Raw genomic sequence first — 15,984 nt, 5'->3', positions numbered from 1 at the left:
ATTTTCAGAAAAAATTACCATGTACCATGCTATAATGACACCAATACTTACAGTAACAACATTAGCACTTGGTTACACTACATTGATGGTATTCTAATTTTATGGACAGGTTCTAGTGCCTTGGCTTTGGAGTTCATTGAATGGCTCAATATTCTGAATAGATACTTGAAATTCAGCCATTCCATAAGTGTGGTCGAAGTGAATTTTCTCACCATTACGATATACAGTTCAGATGGGTCTTTAGTGATTCGTCCTTACCACAAACCTTCAGACAAGAATGCCTTCAATATCAGAACTACGAAGCTATGCATGTTAAAAACAACCTGCCGTTCTGGCAATTTCTACGGCTCAGAAGGAACAGCAGCACTAGACAATCCTTCAAAAGAGAAGCAGTGCATTTGAGTAACAAATTACAAAACAGACGCTATCCAAGAAAATTGGTTAAGCAATCAATGAAACAAGCTTACAATAATAATCGGGATGCTTTACTGGATGAAAATGCAAAAAAGGGAACCTACATCTTCGAGACTTTTGTTTGTCAACACCTTTACCAACATGTCATACAGAATCAAGTCTTCTATTAACAAAAATTTGAGAAAGTGTTTCTATAAGACCACACCGGTACCACTGGTTGCATATAAGAAAAGCACCAATATTAGGAATTTGGTAATACACAATGATATATAGTTTGGTCTCAAGAACCACACACCATTACTGATTTATGGGGACTAGATGCCATCAATGGGCACAATCGATGTGGATCCTGTTCCTTTTGTGAGCTAACCATGAACACACAAACTGTAAACTTGGGGTTGACCAATGCATGGCAATTGCAGGAATTTACTAATTGTTATACAGCAAATGTAGTATATATGATCAAATGGCCCTGTAAAATGGTCTTTATAGGGAAAAACAACCAGCAATGCAAGTCATGTATCATCGAACACAGGAGCTGGCTCAGAAATCAGATCAAAACAGCTCCATTAGTCAAACGTTTCATGACTAAAGGATATACCTGCACAGACCCCAGATGGGTCACAATGATGAAGGTAAAGGGTCCTAGCCAGACTGTAATGATTCATAAATGATTGCAGGTAGAACAGAAACTCATTTTCTTTACTAAAAGACACATCACAGGCTTAATGAAAATATTGAGCGTCACCATGCATAGTTGGAATAATGGTATCGAATATGTGCTTTTCCAGTTCTGGGGTCTACTAGCCATACAAGTTTTTTCTGGTAACCACTTGAATGTCGTTTCCATTTCTGATCTTCACATATAATATGGTCTCTTTGCACTTTACACAATTGCATCTTCCCAGGTTTTGAAAACTGATTGAATTGTTCACTTACTAATGGGCTTATTGTTATTCAGTGTTTTATAATAACAATGAGAACATCTGAATAAATGCCTAACTATGTAAAGGTTTTGCAAGTTGTGTAGTGAAAGTAATTAAAGTGTTAAATTGACTATGGTTAAGAGGTAAGGCACATAGGCACAATTGATTCAATTGGAGTGATTGTGAGGTCTAGTTGTTTTGATGTTTGACGCGACAGGCTGGTAAGAGACATCATGGATATTGTCACATGATTGAGCACACTTTTCCTTTAAGGAATGGCAGAGTTCAGTGTACACATTGCAAAGATTGGCACATAGTAAACAGCGCGTGTTTGTGAAGTTTCTGTTCTCAGATTATATATAAGTTACGGCTTTCATCCAGAGAAATATTTTGTTTTTGAATAGCGTTCTATACTGTTGCATTTCCTTAGGAAGTCCATGTGTGTTGTCGAGAAAAAGAGAAAAGGAAAAAGAATTAAAAAGTTGGGACGTTTGGAGCCATTTGTGGAGTAGAGCTACCGATATATGTCAATTGAATAAGTTAATTTTCCTTACTTGATAAGCATTGCTTTTATTCCTGTGCATGTGCTGAACTTCATATTGGGCTATTCTCGGGGTAATTATTCACAGAAGCCTTGTTTACATCACAGTTGTTGGTGTTTCCCCGTGGTTTTTCGGAATGTTTTAACACATAGTTGTCGTAGCAATGGTTTGCTCCCCGTGGGTTACTGGTCTATGGCTGTCCACATTGAGGTTTTGTTTCTTCCTTTCTCTTATTTTATTTTTTAGAGATGGTGTTTTAGTCTTGAGAATGTACATGATCCTGTGAAATGGACACATTCAATGTGTCTCAGCAATCCTTGCTTGTGGGCCTTCCTGATTGATTTAGGAGTTACAGGTATAGTTTATATAGAAGGTGGCTTTTAGATTAATATTAATTCATTGAGTATTCAGTAGTTAGTTAATTTAGTGGTTGTGGAGTGCTTTCATTTTTGTGTTCATTTGGTTTTGGTGGCCAGTTGTGTGACGATCCACTAGTGCTGCTTAGATTGGCAACAGAAAATTGATTTATTCACATTGAAGAAGTGTCCAAGAACATCGTTGAGGACCCTTGTTTGAGGACCCTTGTTTCCTTGAGTGAATAACCCATAGGGGAGTGGCGGCATCATTACGAGGAAAGATGTGTAATTTATCACACCTGAAGAATGTTAAGCATTGAAACATGCATGACAGAAACCTGTTGGGTGTATGCTGACTATTAAAGCATGTTAGTGGCTGTGACTTCATTCGGTTCTTCAAGACATTTTTTACCCTTGTCAGGGATTTTGTCTGATCCGTTGTGTGATATGGAATGGAAGAGAGTCAAAGCTTACAGTGTGCAAATGGCTGCTCACTGTCATTTAATGTAAAATGAGAAAACTGCAGTTGACTAACCTAGATAAGCAGATATCGCTAAAGCTTTCACTGTTGGTAGTTCTGGCCCTTAGTTGTCCGAATCTTCAATCGACTACCTGAAGGAAGTTATTTCCGCTCGGGCAGCCTCTGTAAAACTAACAAGCTTTTCTGCTTGCAGTAACCCTCTACAATAGTCTTGTGCAATGTATGTATCATTCCAATGTTGGTGTTTGAAAAGGTAACGAGTTTCATTTTGTTGTTTCAAGCAGGGGAGAAACCCTTCCTGTGTGACAAGTGTGGCCGCGGATTCAACCGCGTGGACAACCTCCGCTCTCATGTGAAAACAGTACACCAGGGAAAGGCTGGAATGAAGATTCTAGATCGAGGGGAGGAGGAGGAAGAGGACGACGATGAAGAAGAAGAGGTCAACATTGTAACTGTCTCATCTGATGAAATGGTTACTTTGGCAACAGAAACCTTGGCTGCTACAGCCGTCACACAACTGACGGGTTAGTTTTAGGATGTTTCTTAAAATGTTGAAGTTCTATTTTAGTGTAAAATTTGTATTGCCTATTTCTCTGCCTTTACCACTTGTCTGTGTTTATGTGCAATTGGCTGAAGTAGTTTTGAACCTGGGTGGAGTTAAGCATTCCATATTTCTTCAGAAGATGTGGTTTTCCTGTCTTGAATGGCCAGAGACATGAAGACTCATTTTGGTGCTTTTGAAATGTTCTGATAGTCCTAGAAACTATTAATTGACTCTCTCAAGAGCACGGTTTTGGTTGAAAGAAGGGGGAGAAAGCCAAGCAGTCTCCTTTTTGTTGTGCTACCACCTTAGAAAATTATGGATTGTTAACACTTGGGGTTGAATTTCTTACTCCCTCTCTAAGGTCCGTCAAGCTTATAAAGTAAGTGTCGACTTGGACAGGTTGCAGCAGGGGTTCAGTTCTTAAGACACCTTTTTGGGGTAAGGCCATTAGAGGCCATCCAGGTATATTAAAGGGAGATTGCCATGGTAGGTGCCCATGGAGCACAACTCTTGGACTACAGTTGAACCAAGAAGGTGGGGGTACCTAACAGTAGGTTTCTCTGTAAATTGCTGGACATCACGCCATGGGGAAATTGGGGTTGGTCATTTTAAAAGTGACTTAATGATTTAATGTTTTTCATTTTGGCCAATATTATGGCTTATCCCACATGCTGAACTGTTGAAAAGGGCATTGACCTCCCTTGGCCTTTCTATTGGAAACCTAGCTTGCGGGAACCAGGGCTTACAAGAGTTTTGAACATTCCAAAGGAGAATGAAAAGTCTGAACTCTTGGAAATGTGGGTCAGGTACAGAAATCAGTGGGGATAGCACAAGTGTTTGTAGATCCAGCCAGAAGATCAAATGTCATGGCCCATTTTTAAGCAAGCACTGTGTAGGGTACACAAATTAATTGGATTTGATGGTGCCTCCCTCAAAAAGGAAGCGTTGCACCAGACTGCACATGACCAACTACCACAGACTGGGATAGATGGCAGGGGGGAAAGAAGACACCTTACTGTCTCTGCCAATGTGGAGAGGCCCTGGACACTACCATTTCTCCAGCATTGGATCTTTCATAGATCCACATGCTGTGAATATTCCCCTAAGTCAGGCTGGGAATCCTCGGTAACATAGGGCAGTTTAAACTTAAACTGAAACTTTCAGTCACTTTTGTGCTGTATCAGTCATTTTGGGTCATACTGCTTCCAGCCATTAGGAACACCTACCTTAACTCCTCCCCTGTCGGCCAACTTCAGATTCTTAACCGCAGGTTCGTGTAGGGAGTCCTCAAAAATTATCTCCAACATTTCTACTAATACATTTGGATTTTAACATCTTTCCCACGAAAAATGTTTATTTTTCGACATCTTCTCGACGACTGGCATTAGCATCTGTAGACAGTTCCTGCCGCTGGTAGTCTTCGACAAAGTTTTGTCTGCGCAGTTGGGCCTAACTCATGGTGGAATCCATGAGGAGGAGCCTGTTCAAGGCCTGTGCCCGCTGTGGACTGAAGAATGTCTACATGGAGGATCACCACGACAACTGCCTCTGCTGCCTTCATCTTCACCGTGTCATCCAGGACTGCAAAATCTACCAGTTGTTCTCCAACAAGGGGATCGTCACTGTCGTCTCATTGTGTGGCTCGGGGACGCCAGCGAGGCCTCTTGACTACGCTTCAGTACGGAGTCATCCCTCGTTAGGGCGGGGCAGGACAGACCAGCGAACCACCTGTAGAAAGAGGTCATGGTCGCATGACGTCCAGGCCACCAGCAAGAAGAGTTATAAAGACACCTCTGGCGACAAGCCCAGATCCTCGCACAAGGACGGTCTTCACCAAAGGTCAGTGCCCAAGGGGTGATGGCAGGGGAAGAGAGCCAAGGCCCTTTCCATCGCCCCAGCAAGGCTACGTCTTCTACATCCACGTCGAAATCTTGTGGCCACTCTTCAACATCAATGTCGAAAAATGGCTTGTCGTCGAAATCGGCGACGGGGCCATCATTGTCGACGACAAAGCCTCCTTCCAGGTCGTCTATCCCAAGGCCAACGATGCCGTCTGTCGTCACCCCATCAACGAAGCCATTGACGCCCACGACTACCTCGCCACTACCGTCAACTAAGCCATGAACGGCCACGACTACCTCATCATCGACGAAACAACTCTGTCATTGAGGATCTCGTCCATGGCATCTAGGTCCAGGGCTGTGATACCCTTGTCAGCGACACTCTCTCCTTAGTCGATGACCAAAAGTGGTTTCTTCCATACCATTGTCCGACACCTACACCAGCACAGTGTCTGCATTGACAGTCTTTCCACAGCATCATTCACTAACCTTGGGGTGGCCTTGCTGACGGGCATTATTGTGTCAGTGCCGTGTCTCTCCCGTTCAGAGGATGTGGAGGAAGCAGAGGAGGAGGTCATGTCACCGTCGCCGGCACGCAGGACATTGCCTCCCAGAAGTTCACCGCGGGGTGAGGCAAGCCTGATCAGGCTGCCACCGTTACCCCCTCTGCATTCAGCTCAAGACATCAGTATATTTAAGCCATCGCTGCCTTCACAAAGGGAAATGTCACTGGACATTCTATCTACTTTAACCACTCTGGTAGCAACCTTGCAACAACGGCTGCCTGCACCATCCCCGGTTGCGGAGCCTATTAGGCGACTTTGCACAGATGTCCCTGGGCCATCCAGGGAAATGGAGGACATCACTTGTCCCCCCAGAATGGTAAACACCATTCAGTGCTGCAGAGACTTTCGGATACTGGGACAGACACAGACCCCAACAATGTGGTCTACACACACTCAACCCACACTGATGAATTTGATGTTTCCATCACAGCTGATGGTGAGCCAGATGACATTCTACTGATGAAATAGGGGCCTTCCACGTGCTCATGTGCAAGGTGGCCACTATGTTCGGCCTTGCGCCGGAGGAGCAGCAAAAGGATAGTGTTCTGTACAAGCGCAGAGAGCACCGCAGGAAATCTGTCATGTCTATCCCACTGTTGGAAGACGTCTGGGAGGATGGCCTGATCACCTTAGTGCAACACGTGACTGCCCTGGCTAAGAAAGACTGGTTTGACAACAAGGACACAGCCCCAGAGAGTGCTGCCTCCGCACTCAACCCACACCAGACTCTGTTGTCTCTGCGGCTGCCAGAAAGAGTTAACTAACCCATCGCCATCCTGCTCTATACCCCCAGACAAGGAAGGCAAACACGTTGACGCCTTCGGTAAGATCATCATCATCACCACCACTGCCATGATTATCAGGGCGACTAATGCAATGGCCATACTCACACATTACGATTGCAAGCTGTGGTACAAGTTGGGTGCCCTGCTGGAATTCCTGCCGTAAGACGAGAAGCAGGAGGCCTTGGACATCTTCCATGAAGCGAGTTGGCATCAGACCATGCCATTACGGTCTCTGTGGACATCGCCGGTAATGGCTTTAACCAGCTTGGGAATGGAACTGTCATACACAGGCAGGGTTCGCTCAATCAAGGCCACAGATTTTCTACCCAATGTCCAGTCCAGGGTCGTGGATGTGCCCTTTGACGGATCTGCCCTTTTTGGGAAGAAGTTGGAGAAGGCCTAACGGTCCATAAAAATAGTCACGGAAACTGCTCCCTGCTTGGGCACACTACAAAAGGCGCCAGTCCTTTCGTTCAGGAAAAGGGTACTATGGCAGGACTTTGTGGGATACCCGCACCAGTCTTCCTCCTCTTACAAGACCCCTTACTCATCAGGGGACCAGTACAGAAAAAGGTCCCAGTCCTACATGGGTTTGCAGTGACACTGTGGCTCCTACCACTCTAGCGGCCAGTTCGGCAAAGAGGCATGACCAGTCCAGGGCCAGGTTCTCCCACTTCAGCACCCCAGTGGGAGTACGGCTGTCGAGGTTCGTCGAAGAATGGACACACATCACTACCGACGAATGGGTGCCATTCTTGCAGCAGGGCCACTCGCTGGAATTCATAGACTAGCCACCGGACATTCCTCCCATGCACAAACCAGAAAAGTTGCGACATCTCTTCAAGAAGTACGAGCTCTTCAGAAAAAAGGTGCAGTGGAGAAGGTTCCCATGGACTAGCTGGGCACAGGACTCTACTCCTGCTACTTCCTGGTACGGAAAAAGTCACTGCACAACAAGTCAGGGGGTTGGTGGCCCATATTACATCTGAGGGTGCTCAACAAGTTCCTCAAGGCGCAAATGTTCCGCATGGTCACACTGCAGCAGGTGTCCCAGCTACAACAATGAGATTTCTTGGCGTCCCTCGACTTCGAGGACACCTACTTTCCCATCCCTATTCGCCTCACACCAATGCTACCTAGGCTTCCTGGTGGCAGGAGTACTTTATCAGTTCAATGCCCTTCCATTTGGCCTGCGGTCTGCTGTGTCAGTGTTTACCAAATGCCTTGCGCCCCTGCGGCGGAGGGGCGTTCACGTCTACCCATATCTAGACGACTGGTTGGTAAGAGCCTACTCCTATCCACTGGCAGAAACTATCCGCTGGTAGAAACCAACACCGCCACCACCATCCAGTGTCTACAGCAACTGTGTTTCTCCATCAACTTCCCAATGTTGTGCCTGGTTCCATCACAGAAGGCACTCTATCTTGGAGCAAGACTCCACACCAAAACCTGCACCGCCAGACCCTCGGACGAAAAGGGGGCAGCTCTTCTAGACGAGGTGCACTTTCTCAAAGGTGCCCAGGTAACGCCAGTCCGCAACTACAAATCCCTACTGGGGATGTTGTCATGCATCCTATTGATCACCAACTGCCATCAACACATGAGGTTGGTGCAGGAATTCCTGGCTGGCTGCTGGATCCAAGCCTCCGGGTCCTGGGACGACTCATTGCTCTAACACCGGTTTTCAAACGGAGCCTTCGCTGGTGGTCAGTGAAGGAACATCTGGTGCAGGGCGCCCCCTTCAGGTTGCCGGACCATCAGGCGACCGGCACGACAGATGCTTCACTGGAGGGCTTGGGCGCCCACTGTCAGAGGTCGGAGGAGGAAAAGAGCCAGTACATAAACTTGCTGGAGCTACGAGCAATCTTTTGGACCCTGAAGTCCTTCCCCCTCCTTGTTAGGGAGAATTCTCTGTTAAGGCTAATTTCCCAAACCTAGTGAGTCCCCCAGCAGCTTTGCTGGATTTTTGGGGTTTATTTTTTTCTCCTGCTAAGAGTGAGACTCTTTTTCTCCCACTCTTAGGCATGATTTGAGAATGTCCTTTGACTATGTAATGTGTTTTATGGGTTATGGGGTCTTTTACTCCATAGGGCTTCATGTGTTTTTGGTATGTGTTACACAGCACCCTCCGTGCAGTAACACAGGGGTGTCATAGTGACCCCCAAACATAGACTCCATACCCTGGGACTGACTACTGTCTCCCAGGGCATGTAAAGTCACCATTGGCTTTAATAGTGTTAAATTGTGAACAGAACCAGTACAAACCATCATATTGTGGAAGTACTGGTAGTGGTAATTCGATTGCCCCTGGGTCTGTTTTCCAAGGGGGCACTGTCCAGTCCCTCCTTGTCGAGTTTCTGGCTGGTGGCAGTGGATACTACGCAAAATATTCCACCGGAATATTTCCTATGGGATTTTCCCATTCATTTTAAACGCGCCACTTTTTGGTGCAATGTTAAAGATACCGCCGGGTTATTTATTTAATATTTATTCCCCGGTTGGGTCTTTTTGCCAGGACTCGGTTTTAAAATGGCAGTTGTGTTCGCCTCTGAAACTCTAACCCAAGTCGAGCCCTTTGTTCCACTTTTTGGCGGGCTTCTCCACAGAAGCCCTCCAAATGGTGCCACTCTGTCTGGGGTCAGCAGGATGTGTGGGAGGGGGAATAGGCACCCTGGACTGAGTTGCCTTGGGAACTCAAGTCGCACTCTTGTGTGATTGGCCCAGTGGTGAGCCGCCCGGCTCACCACTTAGCATGTTTGAGTGACATCTAGGCTGTTGAATGGGGGTTTTGCTGCATAAAAACAGGGCTTTAGGGACTGGAACTCCAAAAGTCGCCACAGGACCTAAAGAATCCGAAGAGGGGAGAAGCTGAGCCATCTACAACAACGACACCACCGGTGGAGCCCTGCTGTACGAAACTCACCACTTTCCCGACGACAGAGGAGATCTTCTTCCAGGAGAGTCTTCTTCCCTTTGAGCTGGTGGGACCAACCAGTTCGCCTTTTTCGCCTTCCTGGATCGTCTCGTGGTCGAATCGCCCGTGCCAAGCACCCCGGCGGCCGGATAGCCACGCTTCACCCTTACCACGAATAAAAGGGTAGTACCTTTTAACCGGGAAACTCTGCGGCTGGTTTCTTCCCTGGCAGTGCAACGACCTCCAGCTTTCCTCCACGTCGAGATCATCTCTTCCCCTGGACGAAGCCCCGACTTGCACCCGCTGCCAGGAACAACTGCCCCCGCTGGAACTTTCTCACCATTTCAGGTACTGTGTCCCGCCTGGGCTCCCTTGCAACAGACTGTCCAAGGTGTCCCGTAAATCCTTGACTCTCTATCCTGGGGTGCCCTCCGACCTGCTAACATTACCTTTCTGACTTGATCCAACCTCTTTTGACTTTTCTGCAAAGACATTGAGTGCATTTCCACTGTGTGATCTTGGGCACATTCCGACTTGCTCTCTCCAAGAGTGGGCCTGGCCTATGAACTTTTTGCTCTACTGTAGACCCTGACTTTCGAGGGGATTGGGTCCTCCGACGTATTCCATATCTATGACATGTAATCACCACAGCTGTGCTGCTTCGGAAACTTTTTTCTGCGTCCTGCGTCGATGACGTCGATGCGCTGTCGTCGAGGACCTCATCCGATGTGATAAGTAGGACGCACGACGCCCATAGCCTCAGTTCCATTTTTTCCGCGAACGTGTTGCTTCGTGAATCTCGGTTAACGCCTCGACTCTTTGGAGTTCTGTTCTTCTCGGTTCTTCGAACCCATTTGTTTTGTGAAAATCCTTCGTGTGAAGATGTCTTCTACTTCGTCTTCGACCCCGCGTCCGGGCTTCAAGAAGTGCGGGGAGTGTGGGTCCAAGATGTCGGTGACTGACTCACACTACGCCTGCCTCTGGTGCCTCGGGGAGGCCCACGACACGGATGACTATCGACCCCCAGTCGCTCACGTCCAAAGCCTTACGCGAACGTAAGAAGTTGTCGGTAGGTCCGGTGTCCAAGCCCCGGAAGTCGAGGTCTGCGGGGCTTTCGACGGATGATTCGAGGGGTGACTCTCCACGTCATCGTCGGAAGTCTCGTGGGTCTCCTTCTAGGAGTAGGTCTCGCCACTCCTCAGCCTCTTCGAGGCATTCTCGGAAGCGCCGACACCAGCAGTCTTCCAGGTCCTCTTCGGAGGACTCTGCCCGGCACGTCGCTTACCCCACTAGCCGTGCGACGCCGGAGGAATGGGCTTCCTTCGGGAAGAAAATGCTGGCGATTCTTGGGTCGCAGGGTACTAAGCCGTCCGCGCCCCCGAGTGGGGTCGGTCGTGAGAGGTCGAGAGACACTGCTCGCAAGAGTGGTCGGTACGAGTCACAGGAGAGGTCCCGTTCGGACAAGGAGACTGGTTCTCGACATACCCGTTCCAGGTCCCGGTGCTCGACGCGTTCGAGACCGTGTGCACCTGTGAGGTCTTCGAGGAAGACATCGACGTCTGATCCGTCGAGGGCGTCCTCCGATCCGTCGAGGGTGTCCTCGAGGCTCCGGCTCCGAGGAAGTCGTCGAAGCCGTCGACGCTCAGGTCGTCGAAGGACACGCTCTGGGCTCCGGCTTCGAGGGCTGTGTTGACGCCGCCGATGCTGGCGGCTCTGCATCTGACGATGCCGATTTCCTCGACGCCGATCCTCTCGGCGCCGATGCCTGTTCTCTCGACGCCGGCGCCGATTCGCTCGACGCCATCGACGCCTTACGTGTCGGAGGTACCCCGTGGCACGGGGGAACCCCCTGCGAAGGCTCTGGTTAAGAGCAAGCACTCTCGGGTGCCTTCTTTTCGCCAGCTGGAATATATTTCAGAGGCGGATGAGGATTCTGATGGCCTGGTTCCTAGTCGGGTTCCAGATGAAATTGTCTTGGGCCATAGTCAGTTTGACGATTTGAGGCAGTCACTGCATGATGCCAGTGGACTGGACACCTCTCCGGAGGTGGAGTTTTGTAGGCCTGAGCCTGGCTCTCATGCCGATTCCTCGTACCGGCGCCTTATGGCTAGGGTTTCTGAGTACTTGGGATGGTCTGCTCCCCCAGGGGAGTTTGTGCAGGATGATCTAACGGACATCCTTGATGTTGGGTCCCCAACTGACCCGGTACTGCCGTTCCATATGGCTTTACAGAAAAGGGTGGCGGCGGCTTGGACTGCTCCGGAGAGTCTCCCGGCGGTGGGCAGATCTTGTCGCGAAAATACCGTCCAGCCAGTAGCGACCCCTGCTACTTGACCAGGCACCCCACTCCGGAGAGTTTGGTGGTGCAGGCGGCCACGGCCCCGGCAAAGCAGGCATCGTACCCTACCATCCCTCCTGATAGGGATGACAAACGTTTTGATGGCTGGGCGGAGAAAGTGTTTTCTTCTGGTGGTATGGCGCTTCAGGCGGCCAACTCCATTTGTGCCATGTCTCGTTTCACACACACTCTGTGGAACTGTGTTGCGTTAGCGGCTGAACATATTCCCGAAGGGGACGAACAGGATGGTTTCCTTGCTATGGTCCAGGATGGTAAGGATGCCATGTGTGAGTCCGTTCAGTCGGGTTTGGACTTAGCTGAATGCGTCAGTAGGTCCATGGCGGCGAGCACCGTGATACGCAGGTTTGCGTGGCTGCGGAAGTCGGGGTTTGCTCCTGATGTGCAGTCCCGGCTCCTCAACATGCCCTTTGACGGTGAACACCTTTTTGGCAGCAAGATTGACGAGAGCCTTGAGAGGTTGCAGACCTCAAAAGCTGAAGCGAAGTCGTTGGGCGCTGCAGTTCGCCAACCTCCGCCTTTTCGTCCTAGGGGACAGCAGTGGAGGGGTGGTTCCTTTCGCTATTACTCGTCCTTCAGTAAAGCGAGAGGAGCTGGCAGTCAAAGAGGCCAACGCAGGGGTACCAGAGGTGGACGACAGGGTACCCGTGGTGCCAAGGCCGCAAGGGCAGTTGCCTCTTTGCCCTCAGTTAACGCCGCAGCCGCTCCCACTCAGTCATGAGGCCATGTCCCATTGTTCGCCGGTTGGGGGAAGGCTGGCGCAGCATCTTGTAGAGTGGCAAGCCATTACTTCAGATGTGTGGGTTCTGGAGATCATAACCCACGGCTACGGTCTTCCTTTTCGGCACAGGCCTCGCGACAATCCACCGGGGAACCTCTTTGCAGAGTCCGGATCCGCTCCTCGCGCAGGAAATTCAAGCCCTGCTGGAGAAAGGCGCCATAGAACTGGTGCCTGTGGCGGAGAGGAACAAGGGATGGTATTCCCCTTATTTTTTTATTTCGAAGAAAGACGGGGGATTGAGACCCATCATGGACTTGCGCGGTTTGAACAAACTCCTCAGGAAGGACAAGTACAAGATGGTTAATCTCTCTCAAGTCCTCCAGGCCCTTCAGCTTCAGGACTGGTTGGTGTCACTCGACCTCAAGGATGCTTACTTCCATGTGCCGATCCATCCCAAGCACAAGAAGTACCTGAGGTTTGCGGTTGGCGACTCGCACTTTCAGTTTCGGGTCCTGCCGTTGGGATTGACCTCCGCCCCAAGGGTTTTCACCAAGCTCATGGTGGTGGTGGCAGCGCATCTCAGGCAAGGGGGGATTCATGTCTACCCCTACCTGGACGATTGGTTGATCAGGGGGAGCTCTCCCGAGCAAGTCCTGGATAATCTGTCCGTCACCTGCCACTCCCTTCACAGGCTGGGCTTCTCCCTCAATTTAAAGAAGTCCCATTTGACGCCAACACAGCGGCTCCAGTTCATCGGAGCAGTGCTCGACACTTCCCTGGGGCAGTGTTTTCCTCCCCAGGTGGTGAGGGCTCTTCACATTCAGCAGATGGTGCCCAAGTTTCAGCATGCCCAGAGGCTCCAAGCATTCGAGTTCTTGAGGTTGCTCGGCTTCATGGCATCCTTCATTCTTCTGGTGCCAGAGGCTCGCCTGGGGATGATAAGCGCTCATCTGAAGAGTGTTCTTACTTTAAAATCCCTTTAATTTCACAGTTTCTGAAAGGACTCCCTAATGTGTTCCCTCTGTCACCTTTCCTGGTGCCCGGTTGGGATTTAAACCTTGTTCTTACGTTTCTTATGGGTGCTCCGTTTGAGCCTTTACATTCTTGCCCTTTGAGGCTGTTAACTCTGAAAACTGTTTTTAGTTGCGGTTACTTCCACTCGCAGAGTGAGTTACAGGCACTTTCAGTTAAGCCACCTTTCACTGTATTTCACAAGAACAGGGTTGTCCTTAGAGTTCGTCCTTCTTTTCTTCCGAAGGTAGTGACGGAATTTCATTTGGCCCAGAAGGTTGTTGTTCCGGCATTCTATCCTCCTCCGCATCCTGGTAAGGAAGAGGAGAGGCTCCAAAGGCTTGATCCTAGGAGAGCTTTAAGCTTTTATGTTTCACGCATGTCCCGGGTCAGAGTGGACGATCAACTCTTTATTGGTTACGCTGGAAGGCGTTTGGGGCAAGCTGTGACGAAACAGACTTTGTCTTGCTGGATTATTTTGGCCATCTCGGAGTGTTACCGCTTGGCGGGTAAGGACCCACCGGCTGGCTTGCGGGCCCCTTCTACCAGGGGTATGGCTGCATCTACTGCCCTGCAGAGGGGTGTTCCTAATCGCAACATCTGTGATGCAGCCACCTGGGCTTCAGTACATACATTTGTACGTCACTATTCCCTCGAATCCATCTGAGGACAGGATCTGGCCTTTGACAAGGCGGTCCTTTGCTCTGCTATTTGATTGGCTATTCTAAATTTTGATTCTAAATTCTTTCCCTCCTCCTTGCTCTGGTACTGCTTTGGGAGTCTGTCATAGATCTGGAATATGTCGGAGGACCCAATCCCCTCGAAGAACAAGTTACTTTCTTACCTGGTAACGTTCTTTCGATGGGATGGTCCGACGACGTATTCCATATCGCTCCCGCCCTGCCTTCCCCGCTGCAGAATTTCTTTTGCGATTGCAGCTTACGTTCCGCAAGGCTTTGTGTCTGACTGGCAGTTGACTAATGTCACACGTTCTGGGGGAAAAAAACTACAACTGAGGCTACGGGCGTCGTGCGTCCTACTTATCACATCGGATGACGTCGGAGCAAGTTTCCGAAGCAGCACAGCTGTGGTGATTACATGTCATAGATATGGAATACGTCGTCGGACCATCCCATCGAACGTTACCAGGTAAGAAAGTAACTTGTTCTTCTTGACTTGCTGTGGGTTCTTAAAAGTGTTGGTACTGTGTGTTTTCCTATTCTGCCTTTTCTCTCCCTTTTTAAATACATTATTGGAGTGCCATCTACGGTTATGCGCTCACCTCTGTCTTGCTAAATAAGTGGTGTTTTAAACCTACACTTGTCTAATAATTAACTAGGGAGGTGTATATACTTATAGTGACTGTGTTTGAACTTCGTTGACATATTAGTGCCAGTGTATTTTTACAAGTGTGTTTTTAAATAAATAATTATATACTTTTATACCAATGCTCTGGTCAGTGTTTGCTTGTGCTACTGTATTTTTAGCCCTATTGTGTATAGTCTATATACTGCCTAACTCTTCTTGGGAGAAGTCTGACTGCTCAGCCACAGCTACCAGGTAAATCTGGGTGGTCCAGACTGCTACCAATTGGGTTTACTGCTTTCTCCTGTAGTCTTAAACTTTTTGCAGTGGTCCCTAAGGGAACTGCACAGGTTTCTGCCTAACACTCCTGACGGGAAAGGTTGTACAGATTTACACCGACAACACAAGTCCATGTTTTATGTCCGCAAGCAGGGAGGAACATGGTCCCCACAGCTTTCCAGGGAGGCCCAAGCCCTTTGGCATTGGGCTCTACAGCAGGGCATGTTTATCATTCCCCTTCATCTACCAGGGATTCAGAACACTCTGGCGGACTCCCTCAGCAGGGAGTTACGCTCTTGCCACAAGTGGGAACTGCACAACGACCAGCCTGACTTGTTTCAAATGTGGGGCACTCCGGAGTACGGTCTCTTTGCCATTTATGACATCTGTCGCTGCAAAACCTTTGACAGCCGCTTTCCCCAGCCAGGGAGCTTGAGGGACGCCTTTGCGTTTCCATGCGAATGGACATTTCTGTATGCATTTACCCCGATTTCTCTGGTGCCTCGAGTCCTACACAACATCAGACTGTATCAGTGCAAAATGATATCAGTGGGCCCTGCGTGGCCGCGGTAGTTTAGGTACTCAACCTCCTTGCCCTCTCATCAGCAACACTGATCAAGCTGCGCCCACACCAATCGCTCCTGTCCAGGAATCGGAGGTCTACTGCACCACGATCTGGCCTCTCTCAATCTGACTGCCTGGCTCCGGTGTTCTTAGAGTTTGCGGCTCTGTCTCTTACACAAGATTGCCAGGTCGATCCTGGCATGGGCCAGTGCTCTGTCCACCTTAAAATGCTACAAGAGTAAGTGGAAACAAACCAGTAGCTGCGACCTGAGACCATCCGGCCAGAGGATCTGTTGTCCTATCTGTTTTCCCTGGCTCAATATGATTTAACACATTCTTCGATTAAGGTGCACCTAGCTGCGATCTCCAGAAGGTACAA

General features: G+C 49.1%; 1 protein-coding gene across 4 annotated transcripts in view; it reads left to right on the top strand.

Annotated features, from left to right (window-relative positions):
* Positions 1–15,984, top strand: part of ZBTB17 (zinc finger and BTB domain containing 17) — a 938,938-nt gene that overhangs the window by 780,350 nt on the left and 142,604 nt on the right. For 3 of the 4 annotated variants that reach the window (XM_069611092.1, XM_069611093.1, XM_069611095.1), the window contains exon 13: positions 3,001–3,243. In XM_069611092.1, the coding sequence (XP_069467193.1) occupies positions 3,001–3,243 (243 nt within the window). The remainder of the gene's footprint in view (positions 1–3,000; positions 3,244–15,984) is intronic. The other variant, XM_069611094.1, reaches the window with a different exon arrangement.

The sequence above is a fragment of the Ambystoma mexicanum genome, chromosome 8, assembly GCF_040938575.1.
Source record: "Ambystoma mexicanum isolate Mex_15411 chromosome 8, UKY_AmexF1_1, whole genome shotgun sequence".
Classification (NCBI taxonomy): domain Eukaryota; kingdom Metazoa; phylum Chordata; class Amphibia; order Caudata; family Ambystomatidae; genus Ambystoma; species Ambystoma mexicanum.
The sequence above is the reverse complement of the archived record's forward strand: the minus strand, read 5'-3'. Positions and strand labels throughout refer to the sequence as shown.